At 41.4% G+C, this 22,686-nt stretch overlaps 1 protein-coding gene across 4 annotated transcripts in view; it reads left to right on the top strand.

Annotated features, from left to right (window-relative positions):
* DPP6 (dipeptidyl peptidase like 6) overlaps positions 1-22,686 on the top strand; it is a 572,063-nt gene that overhangs the window by 411,947 nt on the left and 137,430 nt on the right. For all 4 annotated transcript variants that reach the window (XM_055805889.1, XM_055805888.1, XM_055805890.1 and 1 more), the window contains exons 4-5: positions 9,409-9,503; positions 12,916-12,990. In XM_055805889.1, coding sequence (XP_055661864.1) covers positions 9,409-9,503; positions 12,916-12,990 — 170 coding nt within the window. The remainder of the gene's footprint in view (positions 1-9,408; positions 9,504-12,915; positions 12,991-22,686) is intronic.

The raw sequence follows: 22,686 nt of genomic DNA, 5'->3' as shown, positions 1-22,686 counted from the left end.
GCGCAACCTGTTGTCCGCCCTTTGTTTTGCTGTTCAGATCCATGGTGAGACCATGAAAAATATGTGGGGTGTGGATAAAGGCATTGGGGACCATTTCCTGGGAAATTAGTTGTTTGGGGTTAAATTGCTTTTGGCCTGTGCTGAATGCAGGAAGTTTCTGGCAGGGAATCAAAGGGATGAGTGTAATCTGGTATCTCCAGCTGTCTGGACTCGGGTAACCTAGGGGTCATCTGCACTTTTCCTGCTATAACGTTAGGGTTTGAAGAGCACATGGCATGAGCACAACTGAACTGGAAAAGGAGATGACAGAGAATTTTTGAGGAAGATTTCTGAGCTCTGGGATACACCAAAGTCAGCTCAGTGTGCTGCAAAGTCCCCATGCTGCTGTCAGTCATTACGGAGAGATAAACTGAGGGCAGCAAGCAATAAAATGTGTGGGTTTGCTGCTGTTGTTAGGATTCTATAGCAGTTTTGTAATCAGGATGATTTGGCCTGGATGGAGTCAAAATGGATTTACTCCAGAGGATTTCTCATTCATTTTTTCCCTAATTGTAGCATGTCTCTTCACACCACCACCACCACCACCCCCCACCCCCCCATGTGTTACAAAAGCAGGTAGAAGCAGAGAAGAGGAGTTATTTGAAGCTGAAAGGAGTTCTCTGTGTCTCACGTGGACTTCAGCTTTTCATGCCTAGGCCACTAAGCCGTGATCTGAGCCTACAGAGTTCCCAGACTGGGGCTCTTTGAAGCGGAGTTCAGTCTCACAAATGAGAGGCAGCAGCGGAATTGTACCCAGTTTCAAATTTGGGACTGAAATTTCAAAGGTGTGCTCCTCCTGGATTTCAGGCTTGGTGCTGAGGTCTTCTCTCAATGAGATTGAATTAGCTTTTTTTTTTTGTTGAGTTTGGATCTTGAAAGATTTGGGATTAGACAAAAAAGAGGAACAAACTGGCATTAGTGATTTTTATAGTTTTAAGTTTTCCCAGGACAGCCTTCTTCAAGCTTTTGTCAAGTTTATTTACAACCTTGCTAGCGATGCACATGGATATGGGAATTTTTCTGAGCTATAATTGTGTTTTATTTTACTGGTACTACTGTAAAGGCACTATATTGGTGCACCAAGTGCAACTGTATTGAGATGATGAGCAATTAAAACCACTTCTCGCATAACAAAGCACATTCTATCATGTTGCACTTACTTAATATACCAGTGCAATATGTTATACAGCATTTAGCTAAATTATGGTAAATCACCTATTTAAAGAAGTTTTCCTTTCAGCCTCTCATGTGAAAAAAAAAAATAGGCTGGAAACAGTAAAAGGGTAATGACCCATAATGCCAGAAAGATAAAAATGGGATTTCAGTCGTCTCCTGGAATTAAAGGCTGTAGCAATGTTGTTAAAGGCAAGCTGTTCCCTGTCCCCTGTTGCTTCCTTGCATCAGCATCATGAAGTATAACCGACTCTTCCTTATTTCTGCACTGCAGAGTAGCAAGACTGAAGAAAAAGGAGTTGCTGGTGGGGGCAGGTGTGTTGAAGGCAAAAGGCAGGGTGGTGGCAGGGGGCTGTGATGAGATACAGGTGTCAAGGTCTACAGGGACCATCCCTAAGGACCAGCTCTCACTGTGGGTGGGATGAAGCTGCAGGTATGGAAATGGGGTTTCTTTGCTGTTCACCGCTCATGATCCTTGCTGCCATCTCCCTCGTTATCCCAGAGCCAGCTTACTGCAGCACCAGGGGACAGGGGATGGGAAGCCTTCCCTGCATTTTCTCTCTGGGAAGCAGCTCGGTATCAAAGCAAGCTTGGCTTCTGCTTTGGGGAGGGAATTTCAGATTCAGTTGTTTTATGGGTACATGCTACAAATATCAAATAGATGAACTGCAGGACTTGAAAGAACAACAAATCATAGTATTAAATGCATCATCACAATGGTCACCTTTTCCACCTCAATTTGGGATTGCATCTGTCTGGACACCTAAACAGGCTTCCATCAGGGGCTGATTGTGCTTTTATTTTGCTTTATGTTCTATGTGGTTAAGTCCTAAAGCAGTTAGTGACCATGCATGGTCCTTGCATTTGTTGAATATTTATTCCCTGTGCTTTTCTGAGGCGTAAACCACACCTCCCCCAGGGAGTGCAGGGCCACTCTCCTCCGGGACTCCAGTTAGGCAGATACTGTCCTAAATGAGTCAATAATCCTGCAGGCTTACTAAATAAGATCGTTTCCCCTGCCATGAAAGCACAGTAAAATAAGTATTTCCCCAAGCCTGTGTTCATCCTTCTCCCTGTTCATATCATGTTCCACCTTCTCCCTCGTTTGGTGCTTTTTGTTAATGTTTGCTGGGGGTTTTTTCTGTCAGTTTTTATTTCCTCTGTGAATTTCCAGTGTGCTGTCGTTTTCCTCTCTGCTTCCATTGTTTCCCAAAACCTCAGGCTCTCTCTCTCTCACAAGCAGTCTCTGAAGACAGTAGGCTCATGCTTCTGCTGCATCTGGCAGGATTAAGGGATTTTTTAAGATCTTGACCCCACACACCGCAGCCTGTTAACCTCAGCTTATCCTCTTCCCTCCCCTGTGTCACTCAGAAAGTGCATCATTTTTTTTTACAGGAAATCCCAAGTCCCCCCCAGTTTCCTTGCCATGGGAGATGCTCCCAAGCTGTGTGGATGGCTGTACCCACACAGGCGCCTGGTGCCTCGCCTGTGCTGACAGGCTGCTCTCTCCCCTCGGGGCTGTGGGTGGGTGGGCTGGCTTGCGGGTGGGAATGCCGGTAGTCACAGCAGGGAATGCTCCCTGCTGCCCACCCCACAGCTTGCCCGGGTACCCGCTTCAGTCGTGATGCTGTTCCCACGGAGACACACTATATTTCAGTGTAAACTGGCAGCCTCCCCCAGTCCTGCAAATGTGGGTAATCACTTATAAGCCAGTTTGATTTGGTTGTTTTAGTGGTTTTTTTTTCCCTGTGTGCCACAGGTCAGCTGTGGATAGTCCAGGTTTGCTCTCTCCAGCCAGCCCCCCCTCTTTGCCCCCGGTGTGTGCGTGCTGGGGGTGAGGGCTGTGGCATGCCAAGGGGCATACCCCTTCTGTTCCCCACCTCTGGTCTCCAGCCCCTGTGCTGGGGCTCACCTGGCAATCCAGAAGACTTGCTGGGATGCTAAACAAGCAGAAGATTTTTTTAATTTTAATTCCACTTCCTCATCTTCATATGTTTTTCCAAATGAATATGGCTATAGTCCATGCCATTGCCAGCCTGAAAATACCAATTCCGTCTGAAAAAATATCTGTCCTACTGTTGCAAACATTCTGCCCATTATCTTGTTAGATGTTAAGTGCTAACCAGTTGTGTGTGATCGATACCCGCCTGGAAGGACGCCAAGAAACCCTTTGCTGTTTCAGGCATTGCTGTTGTGTCAGCCAAGGGGGGCTCAGCCTGGCTTCGTGCTGAGTTATGCCCTGCACCGCGGTGGGCAGTGCTGCAGGGCTGGTGGAAGGCTTGTCCTTCAGATGGAAGATAAAATTCTAAAGACCTGACTGCTTTCCATCGTTAAAAACCTCACAACACCTTTTGTTTTTTTCGGAAGAGAGAGGGTGATAGCATCAGGCTCTTGACTTGTTTCCAGCTGCAGTAATCGGTTTCATTGGGTTGGACAAGGGGGTTGCGAAGCTCAGAGGAATCTTCCAGGGGTTCTGACCCCACTGTAAAGCCCAGCAGATGCAAACAGCCTGCCAGCTGCCATAGGTCATGCCTGAGGTCAGGTCGAGCAAGGGCCTTGCTACAGCGGCAGGGATGAGAAATAACAGGAGAGTGCCAGTCCCCTCTTGGTGGCCCGGTGACGTTCGCTGCACCAGCGCAGAGCTCCATCCCAGCAGCACGTGGCCTGCCGCAACGTGACCTCGGTCCCTGCACAGCAATGTGGGCTGAGTCCCGCAGGACGTGCTGCCGCCTGCTCCCTTGACATGGCATCATTTGTTTGTCAGGCTTGTTGTTCATGCTGGTATCTGGAGGTTTACTTATCTGAAATGGTTCAGAACAACTTCAGGACTTAAATTCCCTTTATTCACCAATCTTCCTTAATCTTAGGGATTGAGAACAATAATTCCCTTGACACTGCCTTTCATCAGACTAAGACTCATTCAATTATCTTCCGCGTCTGTTGATCTGAAACTACAGGACTTGGGAAGTTGCCTTTTCCTCTAAATCTGTGGCTCTAAATGATGGGAGCTGTCCTAACAGTCCTGATACTGCCTTCTGCCTTTTGCCGAGTCCTGCTGCTGACTTGCTGCATGTGAATATTTTTTTTTTCCCTCTGTTTTTCATTTGTCAGTTGCTAAACTGATAGAAAATTACAGTTTCATCAAAAATATTTTTTAGAGCTGGATTTAAATTCTGATTCCTTCTCATATTTTATCACATAGTTCTGCTTTCTGCTCTCCGTAATGTCTGACAAATAATGAAAATTCTCCTCGAAAGCATGCTGGTCCTGCTGTTACCTTACTAACCAGTCTCTCATCTCTGATAGCGTGTAGTTACTTAGTCTCATCAGAGGAGCTGTACAGCCATAGATTTGTGAGCCTTGACATTAATGCAAATCTGTGTTCCTGTAGCAGGATGCAATTCCTTCCATTCTTTGCACCGCCAGCACTCAAACTTACTCCTAGAAGTAAAATTGTCCCAGACATTCTTGGCCACTGTGATGAGTTGCTTAGTCTGGTGCCTGGTCTGACACACTGCAATGTAAAAAGAAGTGGGTTTGGCACAGGCAAGTGCTCCTCTAGCCCAGTGCTGGATCTCTCACCACGGCAATAGCTGATGCTATGTTAGACTTAAGCCTGGCCCCTTTTAGTGGTTCGTAATGAGGCAGCCCTGCATTAGGGATGATCGATAGTATATCCTAGCTTTTTTCTTTAATATCTGACAGTTTATCAATTGCCCATGAGTTTTTGTACTCCCTTGTTTTACATCATGGCAAATCATCTGTGCTGTCTTGCTCTCTTAGTGATGTCCAACGTTTTGTTGGCTGTTTAGGATGCCTCTGCCTATCGAGCTGATAATTCAAGGTCCCCAAATGATACCAGTGACAGCTTCATGATCTTTCTCCTGAGTTACAACTGCCAGTTGCAGGTTCAGCAGCACAGCAGCACAGGTGGGCGAGTTTCCAGAGAACCCTGTGCCTTTCCTGATGGTCAAACCTTGGAAAGGGTTGGCCAGGTAGCATGCCTGAAAATGCAAAACCTGCACTGGAGCCACAGGGCATAATGAATTGTACTTTTAAGAAAAATCCCATGTTTTTGTCTTGTTTCATCCTAAACAAGAGGCCAGCGGGCAGAGCTGCTAGGCTAAGCAAACCCGTGTGTGTGCTGTTCCTGCTGAGGACTCAGCGACTGCAAGGGGCACGAGCTCCCTGTCACTAGATCTGTTCTCTCTGCACGTGTATTTCCTGACTGAATTTAAAAGAAATATGTGTACAAAGAAGCTGGGAAACTCTGACACTGCAAATATATCATTGGTGTTGGGTTTTCTGCTTTCACTCGTTCTGCTTAGCAGGTTTTTAAAAATTTCTGCCAAGGCTGCCCCATTCCTCTGTGCTGACTCTCTGCGGCTGCTCTGCTATTTCTAGGTATCACTGCTTTTTGTAATCAGTCACTTTGTGAGCTTGACTACATATCTGTGTCTACACTCACAGACACGTAATATATCCTACCAACCAGACATCTTCCTGGAAGTTGAAAGAGGGGGAGGAGTTGGCAAAGTGAACTCTGCTGTTAAGAAATGGAGTACATGGCTTTATGCCTGAAAGTTACAATTTTCAGCATCATTTACACTGAACACCAGCCCCAAAGAAAGGCAGGTATGAAAAATAAGATGCAGTGATGACCTTTATCAGCTGTGGTGACAACTATAAATCAGGCTGCAAATTCTCATCAGCTCACTGAATGGAATTCATTACAGGCAGAGGCTGCTGCATTGCTTTTTGTCTTTGATTGAGGTATGTCCCATTTAAATAAATGCTCTTGCACTGGAACAAATCACACATTTCAAAACAAAGTCCAGGAATATTATTCATTAATTGTTTTGAGGTCCAAGATAATACAACTTACAGACCAGCTAAACCTCATGGTGTTTTGCTTGGAGTATAATGCAGAACAATTTGTTCTTCTCTTAAGCAGACCAATTTTCTGTTCATTAATTCAAATGCTGTGTTGATGGCTTGTATTGAATATAATAGCAAGATTTACAGCCCTAACAAATCAGTGCTGCTTCATTTATTCTTCCTTATTCATACCAGAAGTACATGCAGCAGATTAGCACCTGATTTTAAAATTGTTGCACTTTAACAAATAATGAGAAAGTCTTTCATCTCCTACTTCCAACTATGGAGCAACTTTTATGTAATCATCTTGAAGTTTCACAGTTTATTAAAATGTTATGTTTTTCTGGAACACAGGGAGCAATAAAAGTTTAGTAGCAATTTCATTACGGGCACTAATGTAACTTCCATCAGTTCGTGCAATGTTCAGGAAACAGCTACCAAGTATTAACAGCCCCACAGACTCATTAGATTAATAAGCTACTTTACCTGGGTACTGAACTTTGAGCTGAGTTTCACTGCTAGGTTGGGGGTTTTTTCCCCGTAATTAGGATATATCCTGAGAGGCTTACAATTATCCAAATGCTTTGCCGGCCATATTTAAAATGTGATTTTTCTGCCTAGAACTTAGTATGTAATTGGAAAACATTCTGTGTTGTTGTCATAGGGTGATTATTAAAGCAGCAATCTTTTTCAAAATGTCTTGTAGTCAGGTAATATTCGGTCTCTCAGTTTAGTTATTCTTGCTATTTCTGGAATGAAAAAAAAAATTTGGACGGCATACTTTCCCCATATAACAAATGATGCCTCAGCCCTAGTGGCCTAAGAATATAAAGGCAAGGTATGTAGAAAGCATTAATACCTTTTATTATATCAGTCCCTAAATTGTCAGTAAAAAATACTTTTTTAGGGATTTGGCCACAGAAGCTGGAAGTTAAAGTTGTAAATAAGTCGATGCTGGATCAGACCCCAGAGGTTGTCTCTTCCGGTGTATGGCCTGGGACAAGAGCAAATACCTAGGGAAGATTTTTAGAAAGTAGGTGAATTTCTCAAGATGATAATTTGGGATATGCTAGTAGTCCCTTGCAATTGAAGGTTCAAGGGCTTTCTGAAAAGTGCCTCCCCTCAAGACCCACAATCTTTGATGGATTTTTCTTCCATTTTTCTAGTTCTTGCTTGGAGCCACATGCAGTCCTGGCACCTGCTCTCCTCTGGGACCATGACTTCCACAGCTTGTTTACCTTCTGCGGGAAGGAATAATCCCTTTTATTTGTGCTGAACCTGTCACTGGCTGGTGTCACGTAGTAACTCCCCATACTTATTTTTGAAAAGCAGGGAATGAGCATTCATTATTTATCTTCACGCTGCTTATGACTTTTTTGACTTCTGTCCTCGTTCTGTTCAATCAGTTCTTTCCCACCCAGGGTTAAGAATCTTCATTTGTTCTGTTATAAATTGTATGAAGCAATATTGTAAAGTCCTGAGTATAATAAGGCACACTTAGGAAAGTGCCATGCCCTTGGACAACACTCCAGAACTATTGACAAAATTTTAATACTGTCAAACCCAAACAGGAGCTCTCTTCATTATTCTGGTCTCAAATGCAAGTCTTAATCTAATTCAGATCCTGCATATTTTATTCATCACTGAAGATGTTGATAACATTTATTCTGTAGTTAAAAGAAAGAGGTGCTTTGAGAATTTTTTTGCCTACAAGTGTAAAGGGCTGCTGCTGTGATTTGGACACTGAGAATCTTTATAAGTCTCTAATATCTTGTCTGTTTGGAAAGGATCATCTGTTTTACAGCAACAGCTTGGCCTCACAGAATATGATTTGTCCCAATCTCAGAAAAGATTTTTTTCTTCCTACGCTTACATATAAAACTGTGATATGTGGGAGATGATTGGTTTTGATAGTAATAAGTTGAGCATAGAAGCTTTTCATCTACACTTCCAGAGCTTTTTACAAAGATGGTTAATGACTGTAATGAGGATTGTTGTCTCCAGCTTAGAAATAAAAGAAGACTGAGAAATAGGTAGGGAAAGAGTATGCTAGTTCCATACATCCAGGTTTTGAAAGAACTGGGTCTCTGTATCCAGTGTTGTCTTCAGGAGGTTACACCGAGCTGGGCAGTGTGTACCTGCTTGTGGTTACAATGAGTTGGGCCTGTGTTTGAATAGATCCCATAGGACATAAACTCGCCTTTGACTCATTCCAGGACAACTCGTGGATAATGTTTAACCATTCATGTGTCCCTAACACTTGTGGAATGCATCATGGTAGCCACCCTGGGGTAGTCACAGTGGGGGCAGGCAATGAGGAATCATTTTCCTAACTGAAGCTGAAGGCAGGCATTTGGTAGGATCCATCAGTTCTCAATCTTAGTTTAGCCAGGTTGCAAAAAAGCAATAACCCTACTCCCGTGTCAAGAAAAGCTGTCAAATATTTTAATGGAAATGTGCTCGGGACTTAGGTTTTAGGTTTTATCTGTGGGGCAGTGCATGTAAGGACTGGTCAGACTCGAACTTCAGTTTATGACATCTGACAAGATGACAACCCTTTACTGCTGTAACATTTTTCATCCTGAACCTTTGACCCTTACTCATTTGGAGTTTTTTTCATGTGTCTACCCCAGCCTTTCTGTCAAGTAGGCTTTGAGCTTTGAGAGCTGGAGACTCTCTCCTGCCTGTGCAGAAGCTACCACCAGAGGGGATCCTTGTCCTTGTCCACATATCCGGAGTGCTGGAGTAGTCCCAAAGTGCCAGAGAGACAAGCCAATTTGTCTCGTTTCATGTGAAAATTGCAGTTCCTTTGTATGCATCTCCTTTCTGGTGTAGGTTTGCAGGACAAAGGGTGGAGCTGGAAGATCTGCACAATATTAGGTTCCAGAATCTGCTTTGTTAGAGGGTGATTTGCTTTTAACTTTCAGAGAATTTCCAGGCATCTGGCTAATTAAACTCCTACAGAAACTGAGGATCTTACAAACCTTTAAGGATAAGGAGTGGTGTTCGACCTGGAATTTTTTCCTACATTAACCATGAAGCAAGCTGCGTATGTACTATTCAAAACAGGTCCCCCTCTTGCATTCAGGTCTGCAAAAGTATGGCAGAATAAACACATGACAAGCGCTAACCATGTTGTTAATGACTAACCTGGAAGCCACTGTAACATCACAGCAATGGCTGCGTTAGAAAAAAAAGTATCTGTGTTCTTTAGAGGGAAGTTCCCAACAGTACTTTTGGTTCAAGTCCATAGTTAGGTTCAACACAAACAGACAATTTCAGATTTCCTTAATGTTCTTTTCTTTTTCCTCCTTGCAGATAATGAATTCATTTATAGGAACCAGAATGGCACAGTGATTCTGAGGAATGTTGAAACTAACAATTCAACAATATTAATAGAAAACAAAAAAATTGTAAGTATTTTCTATAACAAGTAGCAGAATTTCACAGTTTTCTTGCAGTTGAATCAGTAAAGCAGAAAATTAGTTTGGTTTCAACTTCATGTATTGTCAAGGAGAAGCGATACACCAGTAATACTATGGGCTACACAATGACTGATAATGTGAAATTGAACTCCAGCTTTTGTTATTGTTCTGCAAGCTCAGTTTCTTTCATGCTACAGGAATGTATCATATAGATATTTGAAACTAGTCTTGCATATCATATATAATTGAAAGATGCAGAATTCTCATCTTTGCATGCTTAACAGAAATGACAATTGATATAATTAACTGTCTTTTGGTAGCATTCTCCACATTCTGCCATGCAAATATTTATATTTTTAATTTGTGGATTTGCTGATTTTTCTTGCCTAATGGTCGAGATGTAATTTCAGTCTTGTTATGAATAGTGTTGATGAATGGAAGTGGAGTTGCATATGAGAGAAACCCTAAGAAATTATTGGGAAAAGAAGTTAGGAGGTGGCTATTAAAATAAATGAAAATAAATTCACTGCTGATACAGAGTATTATTTATAAATGATCTAAGTGTTTTGTAGCATTGTTTTTCATCACAGATGAAGCCAGCATTGCAGCAGAAGTTAGTAAATTAAATGTCAGAGCGTTTTCTATATTTCCAGCAAGAAATTAATTTCTGAAGTAAAATACACTTACGCGTATTTATGATGACATATGAATCATGTTGTCCTGCTAAAATTGTCACTTATGCAGGACCTGCTTAAAGTTTTGGTTAGCTTGAGGTAGTTTTGTTGTACTGTCTCATTGTGAAAAGCAGAGGATGGCTAACAAAGACTGATCTTAATGACCCAAGTTCTGCCAAAAACAGCTTTAGAAACTCAAAAGCTGAAAGTAAATCTACAAGAAAGCTATAAAACCACATTCCAGGTTGATTTTATTTTGCAATATGAGTATATGACTCAAAAAAAGCTCAAGTACAGTATTAATTCTTTTTTAATGAGACAAATAATTTATCACTGAATTATTATTGCAGAACCCAACCTTAAACTTCACATGCTGCCATTTAACCTTACACCTTTGCTACATCACATAAGCAGTCCTCTTTTATCAGAGTGGAACCCCTTTGTTCACACTGCTGTTAAGGCTAAAGGAATGGGCTGGCTTCCTTTAATGCCGAGGTCTGTTGAAGTCAATCTTCTTCCATTTGGCCTCTGTTTATTCCCCTGGTTTTAATTTTTTTCAATCTGTAAGAAAAGCACAGTGTTGCAAGATAATCCTACTTTTTCATGCCATGGCCTCCCTACTGCCTGTCCTACCCTTGCTCCTCTGCCCTCTCAGTAAATCAACCTGCAGAGCATCACCTCCACATCAATCCAGAAAGTCCCGATAGAAGAGCTGCTGTTACACCTTATCCAGGCACGCTGTCTTTGTCCTTTTCCTTCCCACCCCTGGGTCAAAGAAACTTTTGCTGCCTTGGCATGTTTTCCTTTCTCCGTGTTATTAATATAACAGTAAGTAAAATCTGTCTTCATGCTGACACTGCTGGCTCTCACACTCCCCATCCTGACTCACACTGTCCATTACCTCGCCCGAAGGGGTAGATGCCACATCCTTTGAAACACTCAAGGTCAGGCTGGACAGGGCTCTGAGCAATCTGACTCTCATGGTCCACTCAGTGGACTCATGATGGTTCTTTAACTATGATCTCGAAGCGCAAAAATCAAGGCGACCACGCCAAGCGGTTATGCTTCAATCAAACAGCACAATTTTATTGTTTGCCCGTAAAGCGGCATGCAATAGGTAGAAAGACAGAAAGTGAATAAAAGGTAAAGTAAAAAGAAAAGGAAAGAGGATGATAGCTACCACCACGGGTCCAAGGTGTCCCTATGGTCCCAGGTCCGGGCAGCGTCCTACCGGTCCTTCCGATCGTCGTGATCCTTGGTGGGGAATATCTCCAAAGTTCAGTTGCTAAGAAGGCATCTTTTTATGCCAAGCAACACACCTTGCTCCACCTCTGGTCCATGGACTGCTGCCAGTCTCTGCCCTCTTGAGCCAGGTTATCTTGCCCCAGAGGCGGGTAGCTTCAGACCAGGAGGCATGTTCTTTTTTGTTTTCTGGTTCATTGTTATGACCACGGTTGTGATCCACCTTCTGGACAGCTGTTATGCGGCCTTATTCAATCCCAGGTGGCAGGGAGCGGCATAGTACTCCTCCTCGTACCGTGCAGTTCTCTTTCCCAGGGTCTTTGTGTCTTGGTGTCCATGAGGACCACATTCCATCTCCAGGTCTCTGTTGGCAATGTTGAGACAATATTGTTCTCTTTAGACCGACTCTTACACTGACTTACACTCAAGGTCAGGCTGGACGGGGCTCTGAGCAACCTGACCTAGTTGAAGATGTCCCTGCTCATTGCAGGGGCATTGGACTAGGTGGCCTCTAAAGGTCCCTTCCAACACAAACTGTATGATTCTGCACCAGTCCCCTCTGGCTGTGCGCCGGGTGCCCACGCAGCACCTCCAGCCTCACTGGCGGCGGGGAGGGCTCGTCCAGCGGGATGCTGTGTGTCTCCCTGCAGCCCAAATTCCCCCTTCCGTTCTGCTCCATGGGAATCTTTCAAGGACTCACATCTAATTCGTGAGGTGAGAGGGTGAGATTTAAAAAGCCGTGGGTGAGCGGTGTGTTAGTGGCACCTCTCTTTGACCTTGCCGCTGTGTGTGCCAGCAATGTATCATATCGAAACGTGCTGGAAAGGAGAAATGTCAGCACTATACAAACGAGCAGTGGAGCAGCGAAAAGGTATTTCCTGACAAGCCTTAAGATATTTTGGCATCTCTTCTTGTTAGGAAGACTTACAGCGCAGCTTTTTGCAGAACCCAGGTCAGGGTGCACCTGGAAAGCTGTATCACCACAGCATCCCAAAGACTTGTATAACTGGGTGAAATGGGATGGTTTTCCTCAGTGTTGTCTTAATTGGAAGAGGTAGTGGTGGCTCTTTATGCTAATTTGCTCCAGCAGCTATTTACTTGTTTTTATCACCTGCTCTTTGGCCAGTGACTGCAGGGACTGGGAGGGAATTATTAAACTGAGTTTTCTACTCAGAGCCTTCAGCTACCTGCTGCCCGCAGCCGCCCCACCAGCCACTGTGCAGTAAGTTCATAAGGAAAATCCTGATTTTTTGAGATAGCTGCCTGCTCTCAGTCTCAATGCAGTAATGCTTTCTCTAATGGGCGCATATAAGTGCCCACTTAACATTTCTGGGTTTTGAAAAGAGTTGTGTTGTATTATTTTTCAAGACACTTCGTCTGGCAGAATTCTTCATTGCTAGAAAGATGGTCATAACAATTAGTTGTAGAAGTCATTGGCTTGAAAACTGAAAAATATTTATTTCAATGTTTGATTTATTTTCTAGGTCTCCTTAAAGGCTATTCGATATGAAGTATCACCTGACCGGGAATATGCACTATTTGCTTTTAATGTTGAGCCAGTAAGTAAATAGATTTTATTTCAAAATACACTGCTTCCCCCCACCCCCATCCCCACCCCCCAGTTCTATGCCGGTAAGATATTTAAAATTAATTGCTTCCTATGAAACAAAGAAAACCCCTCACTTAGGTATTCTGAGAGCGTGTCATACTGCCATCTAGTAGAGAAGGGAGGTAGAAAGTACACCGTAGAGGAAACACTGCCATTGCCAAGATTTTATGGTCTTTGCGAGGGGGATTGTAAGGACATGTCTTTGCTACAAGGATTTCTATTCCTCTTCTGTGATTTTTTTTTTTTTTCATGGTGCCTTTTTCAGTCACACTATAAATTTCTTCCCCTGAACAAAAAGCAACTGTCAGTGTCTCCCACAACTGAAATAATACATTAATTATGGTGTCACTGTTCCCAGTGCTGCAGTTAGGGTTGAGCTATCACTTTCATTATAAATTCTTTTCTTCAGATGGTTAGGTATAAATCATTCGTAAGAAATCACTGTTGGGTTACTACTAAGTTTTAGATTATGGTGAATTTTCTACCAAACTTCAAAAAAGAAAAGTGTAATGAGTCATTTTTAAATGATGACTAAAGAATCAAACGCATGGGAAGCAGTTCTTCAACATGAATAATATTTATTTTCTTTTTAAATCCTACTGGTAGAAGACCTGAAATCATTGAAGGGTAGCTATGTTGCACTACTTGGATAAACTATAAGCCCTATATATTTTCTTTCCATAATCTAGAATTACATTGATTCCTCAAAATGAAAATAATTCATTCACTAGCAACTGTAATTCTTCTTCTGTAAAATAAATCAAGTTTCAGCTGCTAACCAGAGGAAATTTGTTGGTCCTTTAGGTGGTAGAGGTTGTGGCTCTGTTGCTCATCTGATTTCTCTGCTGTCATCTTTGGAGTTACTCCTGACTCACAGTACTATAAAAGTCAGTTGAACCATGCCTGGTGTTAGAAAAAGTTCAAATAAAACTGTATCAGAAACTTCAGGGATAATTCATAATGACTGCTTCTTGGGAAATCATTGCTGGTGTGACTTCATTTACCCGAAGCATTTACCTAGGAGAGCTCTAGACAGAGATGCATGTGGAAGTGTGAAGTTAAATGTAAATATGGGGAAGACAGCCTCATGGCCACGGAGCAAGCAAAGCCTTTGCCTAAACCCCCTCCACCCCACCTTGTGTGCTAGGGATGTTTTATAAAATTCAATTATTTAATGGAGATTGGCCTTTGGCTGTGGCAGCCCTTTGCTGATACTGCTCAGATGCGATGTGCAAGCTGGAGGAGCCCCAAGGAGAGAGGCCTTCCTCAGTTCCTCTAAGAACGAGGAGGAAATGTCTATAACAACAAAAAGTATAATAACAGAAAAAAAAAATCATTCCTGAAAAGCAGCAGTAAGAAATTCACTTTTTATTCTCAACCTTATTTCACCAAAAGGACTGCACACTCCTAAGATCTGCAAGAAACCAAGTTACAGCCTGGACTGTGTTCAGCCTGCAGAGGAATGCTTGATGTAGGCAGTGGAGGAGGAGGAGGAGGATGGGGATGGAAAGGGGTGAGCTGGACCTGCTTCTTCTGCATCCTCCTCCCTCCATTTCAGCGCTTGCAGATCTGTGGGTTTGAGGTACAAGCGAAACACGGAGTGTGTGGTGCTTAAGGCACCTGGCTGGAGGAGAAAGAGCAGCACACAGCCAGGTAGTCCCTTCCTCACACCATGTCCTCTTCCAGAAAGGAAAACCCAAGGTGGCAAGCTGGAAACATGACCTTTGGGAAGATTTTGGGATGTGAAATACATTCAGTATATATATTTATTTAATATGAAGAGAGCATTGCAAATTGTTCACGTATTCATATAGGGGTTTATGATAGCAAGAGCTCCTGAAAGTTTTCTGAAACAAAACCAAACCAAACCAAACAAAATTAACCCCCCTTCTTTTTCCTTTAAGATCCATGCTTGTGAAGGGTACAAAGATATTTTTTTTTTAAGAAGCATACTAACAGAGGGATGGTGAGATTCACTCTTTGATGTTGCATCCTTAAGCCATGCTGGGTGGCTCTTTGTGCATTACAGTTGCAATAATCCTTAAATTACTTATTCGGCTTTCTTCTCACTTGGTATGCAGACTGTGGCTACAAAATTGCATGTTAGTTAGCTTTTCACATTTTCTGCATTTCAGACTCTATTCTTGGACAAAATTCAAATTATACTGTTTTCTGCAACACAAGAAATTGATTAGCAAAGCCTTGGGCAGTTGTCCTTGTTGCAAAGTCAAAGGGAAATTTCAGGAAATGTAATGGCAAAGGACATTTGTTGGAAATTTAATTCTACAAACACTTTTATAAAAGAAACTTCTTGAAATTATTGTGTACTTATTTCATAGGTGTCAGAAAGTGTTGCTTTCATTTTTGCCATTTGAAAGTGTGATGTGGTGCCTTTTAATTTTTTGTGAGTATAGATGATTTCATCATTTTTTCACACAATACATTTATGCTGCATTTACATATGTGTATAATATCTTCATATACATAATATGAGTTACTCATTTTATAGTTTATGTATAGTTTATAGCTATATTTTATATAGCTGAATTCTAATATCAAATGGGTTCAGCCTCTATTTTTAATAACAGCTAGGAATAAACATCAAATCAGAAGAGCATAATATGTTGCTGAAAATTTCAATGAAGTGAAATGTTTTTTAAGAAAATGCTACAAAGTCATCCCCTGCCACTAACAGTTCCTTCTAAGAATTTTCTATTTATTTGCACAGGAGCATCTCTGCTCAGTGTTGGTCTGGGTAATGGCACTGACACCCACATTTGAACAACACAGCCCTGAACTGGCAGACACCTATTTTGCAAAGATATTGAGGCAACTAATGTGTGTTTTCCTGTTGTATCTCTTCATCGTCTTAGAGGATGATGAATTAAAGTGTGTTCCCAAAAATATATTTCTCCCAGGAAGCTTGGCACGCAGTTGCGAGACTGGTGTGGGTACAGTGTGGCTGGTTGGGCTGTCAGGTTTCATTCTAAATGCTTTTTTGCAGTGCTTGTATTTACAGAAGCTTAATCTTTCAGGCAGCAATATTCTGGGTAAGCCTTGTGCTAATAGGGAGCTTTTCTAACCTTGAACACAGAAGATTTGGTCTTTTTCTGGAAAGGTCATAGGGAAGGCAGTTGGCTGCTTTGTCAGTAAAATACTCTTGCAATTTTTCTGTTGTTTGTATGTTTTTGGTTTCTTTACACTAAAACAAGGTCCAACCTCAGGCTGAATTCACAAGGTGAAGTTTTGGGCAAACATTGGGGAATAAATACACCCGTAGAGAAACAATGGTTTCAAATCATCCTTCACCAGAAGAAGTGTGTGGGGCTCCAGCTATAGAGCTCAGTAACCCCAAAACACATAAGCAAATCAAGGTTTAGCCACAGCATCTCAGCAGAAAGGGTGCAGAGGGTCAAGGCTGCCTGGTGGTGTCAGGTCAAGGTCACTCCTGCCCAGCACATGGCTCCCCCAGCACTGCTGCCTGAGTTCCGCACTCCCTGCCTGCCTCCCAGGGAGACAGCAGAGGTCTCGGTGGTGTTGGGGCTGGGATCTCGCTTGTGGGTCTCCGTGGCCTCCATGAGAGATTTCCTAAGTAGCCCAGTGACAAACCACCTCTTCAATTCCGCGACTGGGAGAGCGATGGTGTAGGAATAGTGATGAGTAGCCAGGCACACGGTGTTGCAGCCCTCCGCGGTAGTCAGTTACCAGTGGGGTTTGTGTAACCGCGATAAAAGAAATAGAGGAAAGAAAATGAGAAGAAAAGTGATTTTCTTGAGTGACATGGTAAGACATTAAGTAGAGAATATTTAATTGCCTTTATTATGAATAGCTGTCTTTGTAATGCAAGAGAGGAAATAAAGTGGCCGAGGTTCTTCTTAAAGCTATTTGTTCTTCATTTCCAATTTACCAGTCCGTTACTGTGTTTGAGCTAGTTAAGAGCAATTACACACAGGAAATCCTGGCTGATTAATATGGACCAAACTGCTAAGTCTTCTGAACAACAATTAGGGCTTAGAGACTTTTATAGCTGATACAACAGACGCTATTACCTATTTTGCAGTTAAAGGAATGCATTTTTATAATGCTGAAAGCTGCAAAGAATTAATCATCGTTGTAATTAGAACAGGCCTGACTATTTTTTTTTTTTCAGTAGTTATGTGGTGACTTTAGTATTTCTTTTCTCCCTGCCTGTTGCCATAGATCTCATGGGAGTGGTGGGACCAAAGAGAGCTCAGAAAGCCCTGGTCCAAAACCTGGACTTCGTATTTAGAGCATGAATGAAGTAAAAAAGCATTATTTAGGAAAAGCAGCATATTAGTGTTGTTGTTATTACTATTTTTTACTATTTGTCCCAAGTCTGGCTGTTATGTGGAATGAACAGGTTTGGTGCTTACAGCTCCAATTACGATCTCAATCTGCTTTAATTAGTTGTGTAAAAATTAAAATAATATAAAGCTTGTTATTTCCCAAACAGTAATGGGTATAAATATTAATGAGTCCTCACAGCATCCTTTTGAGTTAGGTGAGAACTATTATTATGATAAATATACCTCTGAAAATTAGACACTGTCATAACTATCATCAGTAACACTGCTAATATTATAGCTATGATATTTATTACTTAATTTAAATGGATTTACCAGTGCTACAAATAGGTTTGCATAAACCTGTTTTCTATCTGTGGCAATAAATATATTTCAAATTTACTTTTTTCATACCCACCCAATGTTGTTTTCAGGAACAATTGAAATGATATAGTGATTGCACTATGTAAATTGAGCACAGTTAGAACATTTGTACCATGAAATAATGCTACCTGGTTTCGTGATTTGTTCAATTTTTGGTGTTTGTTGTAAACCTGTAGAATTTTTGAGTGGAGCATTTTGAGGGAAAAAGCTTATATTTATAGTTTTCATATCCTTTTGTTTATTTGGATGTAGTTTTGAATCTTTGTTGCTCATAAACCAGAAGGACTCTTCTATTGTAAAGCTGCACAATAGAAGGACAGCGCTGGCATTTATCAAAGGCTAGGAGCTAAACCTTTTTCCCCAACATTTTCAAGCCTAAAGCAGTGTAACTTTGTTTGCTTATGAGAATTAGTTGCCTGTTATTAGGATAAATAACTGTAGTTTCACTTCCTACATAAAAAAAAAGAAAAAAAAATCAGTCCTGATAATGTGAAGTTTTCCTGATATTACATCTGTGCATGTGTTTATCTTCAAGCAAAATATCTTCTCATTTCTGGGTTCACCAGAGGACTGTAGTCATTCACTGCTGCTGGGATGAGCAGAAGTCAAGTTATTAATGAATTAGTGCAATCACATAGACCAGCCACTCATCAGATCTGATGATTTGCTAAATCTCGGGTCTTTTTCATGAAAACAACATCTTCAATTGATTCCCATAGAATAAATATTATTAATAGCACTCAGCTAATATTTAATATTTCAGTGAAATGCTCAAAACTTCTGAAAATTACAGCGTTTTTATGAGCATACCTGTGTGGGGCTTTAGCGAGGTGATTCTGGAGCTCCAGGGCTGAAAGTGGGGACCACCTTTTGTCTCCTTCTTCTGCCATATTCTTGCATCCTGCTTTGAGTCATATTATTTCAACAGCCAAGATCAGTAAATATCCTTGTTCAATAATGTGCTTTTTATCTGTTTGTAGTAATAAGGAGATCAGAAGTGGTCCGGCTACATTTACATAATAAAAGCTAAAGCTTGTGTGTCCAGAAGTGTCATATTAGCAAGGAAGTTTTGAGAACATAGGAGAGGTTAATTTTTCTGGGAGATAGTTTACTTTGGACTTGAAGCTGAGGCAGCAGGTATTATTTGACAGAATTTAGAGCAAGTAATTTATTTTAAAAGGAGAGTGTTGTGGGTTGTTTTTTGTTGTTTTGGGGTTTTTTTTAATTATGAATCTGGTCTACTTAAAATACCCATTATGAAAGACTGCCTATCTTTTCTAATCTCTAAGCCCACCACAAATAAATTCCCTAATCTGCTATTTTCAGTGCGAGCAACACTGAACGGCAACGAGATAGACAAAAGAGGATTTTGAAAGGCATCAGAGAAGGTTGATTCAAAAACATTTCTCTGCTTCCATTTGCTTTTCTGTTGGACCTGGAGGTGTACAGCTCACCCAGGACACCAGCACTTTGCGGTCACCTTGCATTAAATAAACTAAAGCTGCTAATAAATGAAGTCTGGGCAACGGGGAGGTTTTCCTACCGATGAATCTCAGTTCAGGCAGAAGTAGCAATATCTCTGTCAGACATACCAACATGCCGAGTTTTTCTGTTGTGTGTTGGTATTAGTAATTGGTTCCGCCTAATTAATATTTGATATCTGCAGTGGCACAGAGAGAGAGGGAATTTTGCCACACAACTCTAGAGGGATTTATTGGTTTTCAAAACTCTATTACAGCATTGTGCAAACACTGTCTTCTCAGGTGTCCTCAGTTGTACCTTCAGCAGCAGAGCCCTTTGGATGCCAATTTTTTTCCCACTGCACATGCTTGCAAAATTAAAAATTCTTGCTATGGGAGGGTGAATAGCCATTTTAATTGAGTAAACATGTTATCAGGTGATGGGAATATTTGTTCTTACTGCTCAGCAGTCATCGGTCTGTCCGATTTCTGTCACGTTGTGTGTTTAGAATAGAAATTTTTGGACACAGACACAGGACAGTAGGGCAATAATTAGTGACAGGTTTAATCCTAGAGCTCCCTTTTGAAGGAGAAACTACAGAAACTAATCTGTCATGGTTTAGCCAAAACCAGGACAATTTCATATTGGTAACTTTCAGGACAAATTTGGGACTAACAAGGGGCAGGGGGGGGAGCAGGTGTAGTTGGGAAGAGGTCAGACCTGTTCTTTATTTTATTTGTGTTGGAGGAGCATCATGGTTCATTTCAAATCCCTACAAAGCTCCAGCAGAAAATGTGTTCCTTTATGTAGCCTGAATGTGGGGTTTTTTTGCTCTTAGCAGCCATCCTGATCTGGCACAGCTCAGTTTAATTACAGAAACATTTCCAGCTTAAACAAGGAGTTAAGAGTGGGGTTAGGCACTCAGTGCACAAACTGCAGGGCCATTTCGGTAGTTAAGTTCCTTGGGCCATGGGACAGGGGATTCTTATTTAAAATTAAGGGTCTGTAACTCTGGGTGGATGCAGCGACAAAAAACTTGGAGTGAAATGACATCTCCCATATCTTTTTCTTTATTTTCCATTCGTAATACAGGAGAAATGAGGCACTGAATCTCAGCAGAGTAGTGGGTAGGTGCAGGCTTCCTGTGTTTATTGTCCGTGGAAAAAGGTGTTTGCACCCCTTAAATGCAAGGAATGGGTCCCCAGCCCAGCATCCCATCCCCCACAGGTACTCTAGGAATGGGATCATCTCAGTGTTGAAGGAACTGGTGGGGACCCTGCATTTATCGTGAGTAGCCACCGTGGTTGCTTGTGGGCTGCAGCTTCTTCCTGGAGCAAACAATAAAACCATATTGGGATCCCAGGTTTTTAGCTCTGTTGCTCCCCATTATTAGGGAATATTTTCAGCAGGAAGTGGGTGCTTATGAAATGATGATCTAGATAAATTCTTAAAACACAATATGATGTGTTTGCATGAGCTGAGAGGCAAAGCTCTGCCCAGCAGGTCTTCCTGCGGTCCTCATTCCCTACAGTCCAGTTTTGCTAATGCATGCTCCCTCTATAGCAATGGTTTCAGTAAAACTGCATCAGATCTGGATTTCTCACTGAGTCTCCATTCTGGCAGTGTCATTTAGTGTGATTATTGCAACAAAATACTAACTGCATGAAATGGAGTGCATTAAAAACTGAATATGCTGACTTCAGCTGTTGTGCCACCTCTGAGCTTTAACTAGTTTCTATTAAAAACAAAGGATTAAACTCTTGCTGTTCTAATAATGTAGATAAATGGAGTTAGGGCTCAACTTTAAGCCTCCTGATTTGAGCTGGTAGACTTCAGCACAAATTGCACAGACATGACTGAGTGCAAAATAATATTTCAGACTAAGTTAGACAGCCTTGCTCACGTAGCAGAGGCCAACAAACAGTATCTTCTATTTATTCACAGGCACAGATATACATCAATAAACTGAAAAGCAAATCCACAGTTCCAGGGAAGACTACAGTAATATCAGAAGTCAGAAATAATTAGCCTGTCATGCAAGAGTACATAGGTATATTATGTATCAGTATCAGCCATCAGCAGTCTTCCTCTGTAAATATTTTCTTTAGCAAATGAGATTTTCATCACACAGAGAAGGGAAAATAAAAACACTCAAGGCAAAACACTATGGTACAGAAATAACCAATTTTTCTTTGCTTGGATAAGATTAGATTTTTCATTCTACTTCCTTTTCTGAGTGTATAGGTGAGCTAACTTGAAGAGACAGACTGGCAGAGATTAATGATCCAACAAAATTCACAAAACATCTTAAAAATAATCTGCAATTTATATTTGAATAAAACATAGGTAAGGTAATTGTACAAGGGCTCCTAGATAGTCAAAATCAGATAGACAGCAGTAAAATTATTGCAGTTTTCTTTCTTGCACTCGTATGGGAATCCATCTTAGTGAAACACAGGGGAACATTCTTTGCTTTAAGAGGAATGAAATAAATGTAGCTATATGAAAACTACTGGAACAACATAGAACTTAATAAAGAACTAGGTTCCTTGCAATGTACAGAGGCTTCAAAATTACATTACAGGTGAGTTCCTGGTTTTAGCAAATTTTGCTTCCTAAGTTTTTAGGGACAATAAAAATCCCACTTTGTTTTGGACTATGATAAGTATAGATAGTTATTTAAAAATGCTATGGAAAAAGATATTAAAAATAGGATGCAAAATGGGAAAACAACAGTAATTTAAAAGGCATTAGAAAGCAAACTAAGCAATAATTTAATTCTGGTGTTTGTGCAGAAATATAGGAAGCAGCCCCAGCCTGCAGGAGTTTATTTTCTAATTCTTCCGATTTCCCGTCTCTTTATTTTTTTTTAATCACTGAAGTAGGGGGGTCGGGAAATATATTTAGTGCCCTCTTCTGGAAAACCAGCTCTTACTGTGCAGGGCACCCCAATGAAATTCCTGTACTGAGAAATACTGATCTTCTGATGAAAAGATTCTCCACTTTAGCTGAGTTACATGGCTAAATCCAAGGAGCATGCGGCTCTGTGTTTACCCTGAACAAGTGCCTTTTATCTCTTTAACTGCCTGCAGAGCTGTCTTTTATCAGGGCTATGTTAAAACCAGTAATTAACATTCCTCCTTGGGCAGCTAATGACCCAGATTTGAAAATGGAATCTTCTATTCTCTTTTCTTCTATTCTCTGCTCAAAACAAGCTCTTTCTTCAAAAGGGACACAAATCATAGGGCTTTAGTCAGGTCTTTAAAAGCATGAGTCCCCAGACTTTTACGTGCAAGAGTGGAAGAGTACCCGTGAGTGATGCTGTTGACGGTGGTGCTGTGAAGGGTTGTGCAGCAGGCAGGGAGTAAGGGATGCTCTGTGCTTCCTCCTGTCCTCTTTGCTTTGCTCCCCCCACTTTCTGAAGGGATGCCCATCATCACCACAGTCCATTTAGTCCCTGGAAGATGTCCACAGTATCACAAAGATGACGCACAAAA

The sequence above is a fragment of the Falco peregrinus genome, chromosome 5 (assembly GCF_023634155.1).
Source record: "Falco peregrinus isolate bFalPer1 chromosome 5, bFalPer1.pri, whole genome shotgun sequence".
Taxonomy (NCBI): Eukaryota; Metazoa; Chordata; class Aves; order Falconiformes; family Falconidae; genus Falco; species Falco peregrinus.
Note: the sequence above shows the minus strand (reverse complement) of the source record. Positions and strands in the feature narration are given on the sequence as shown.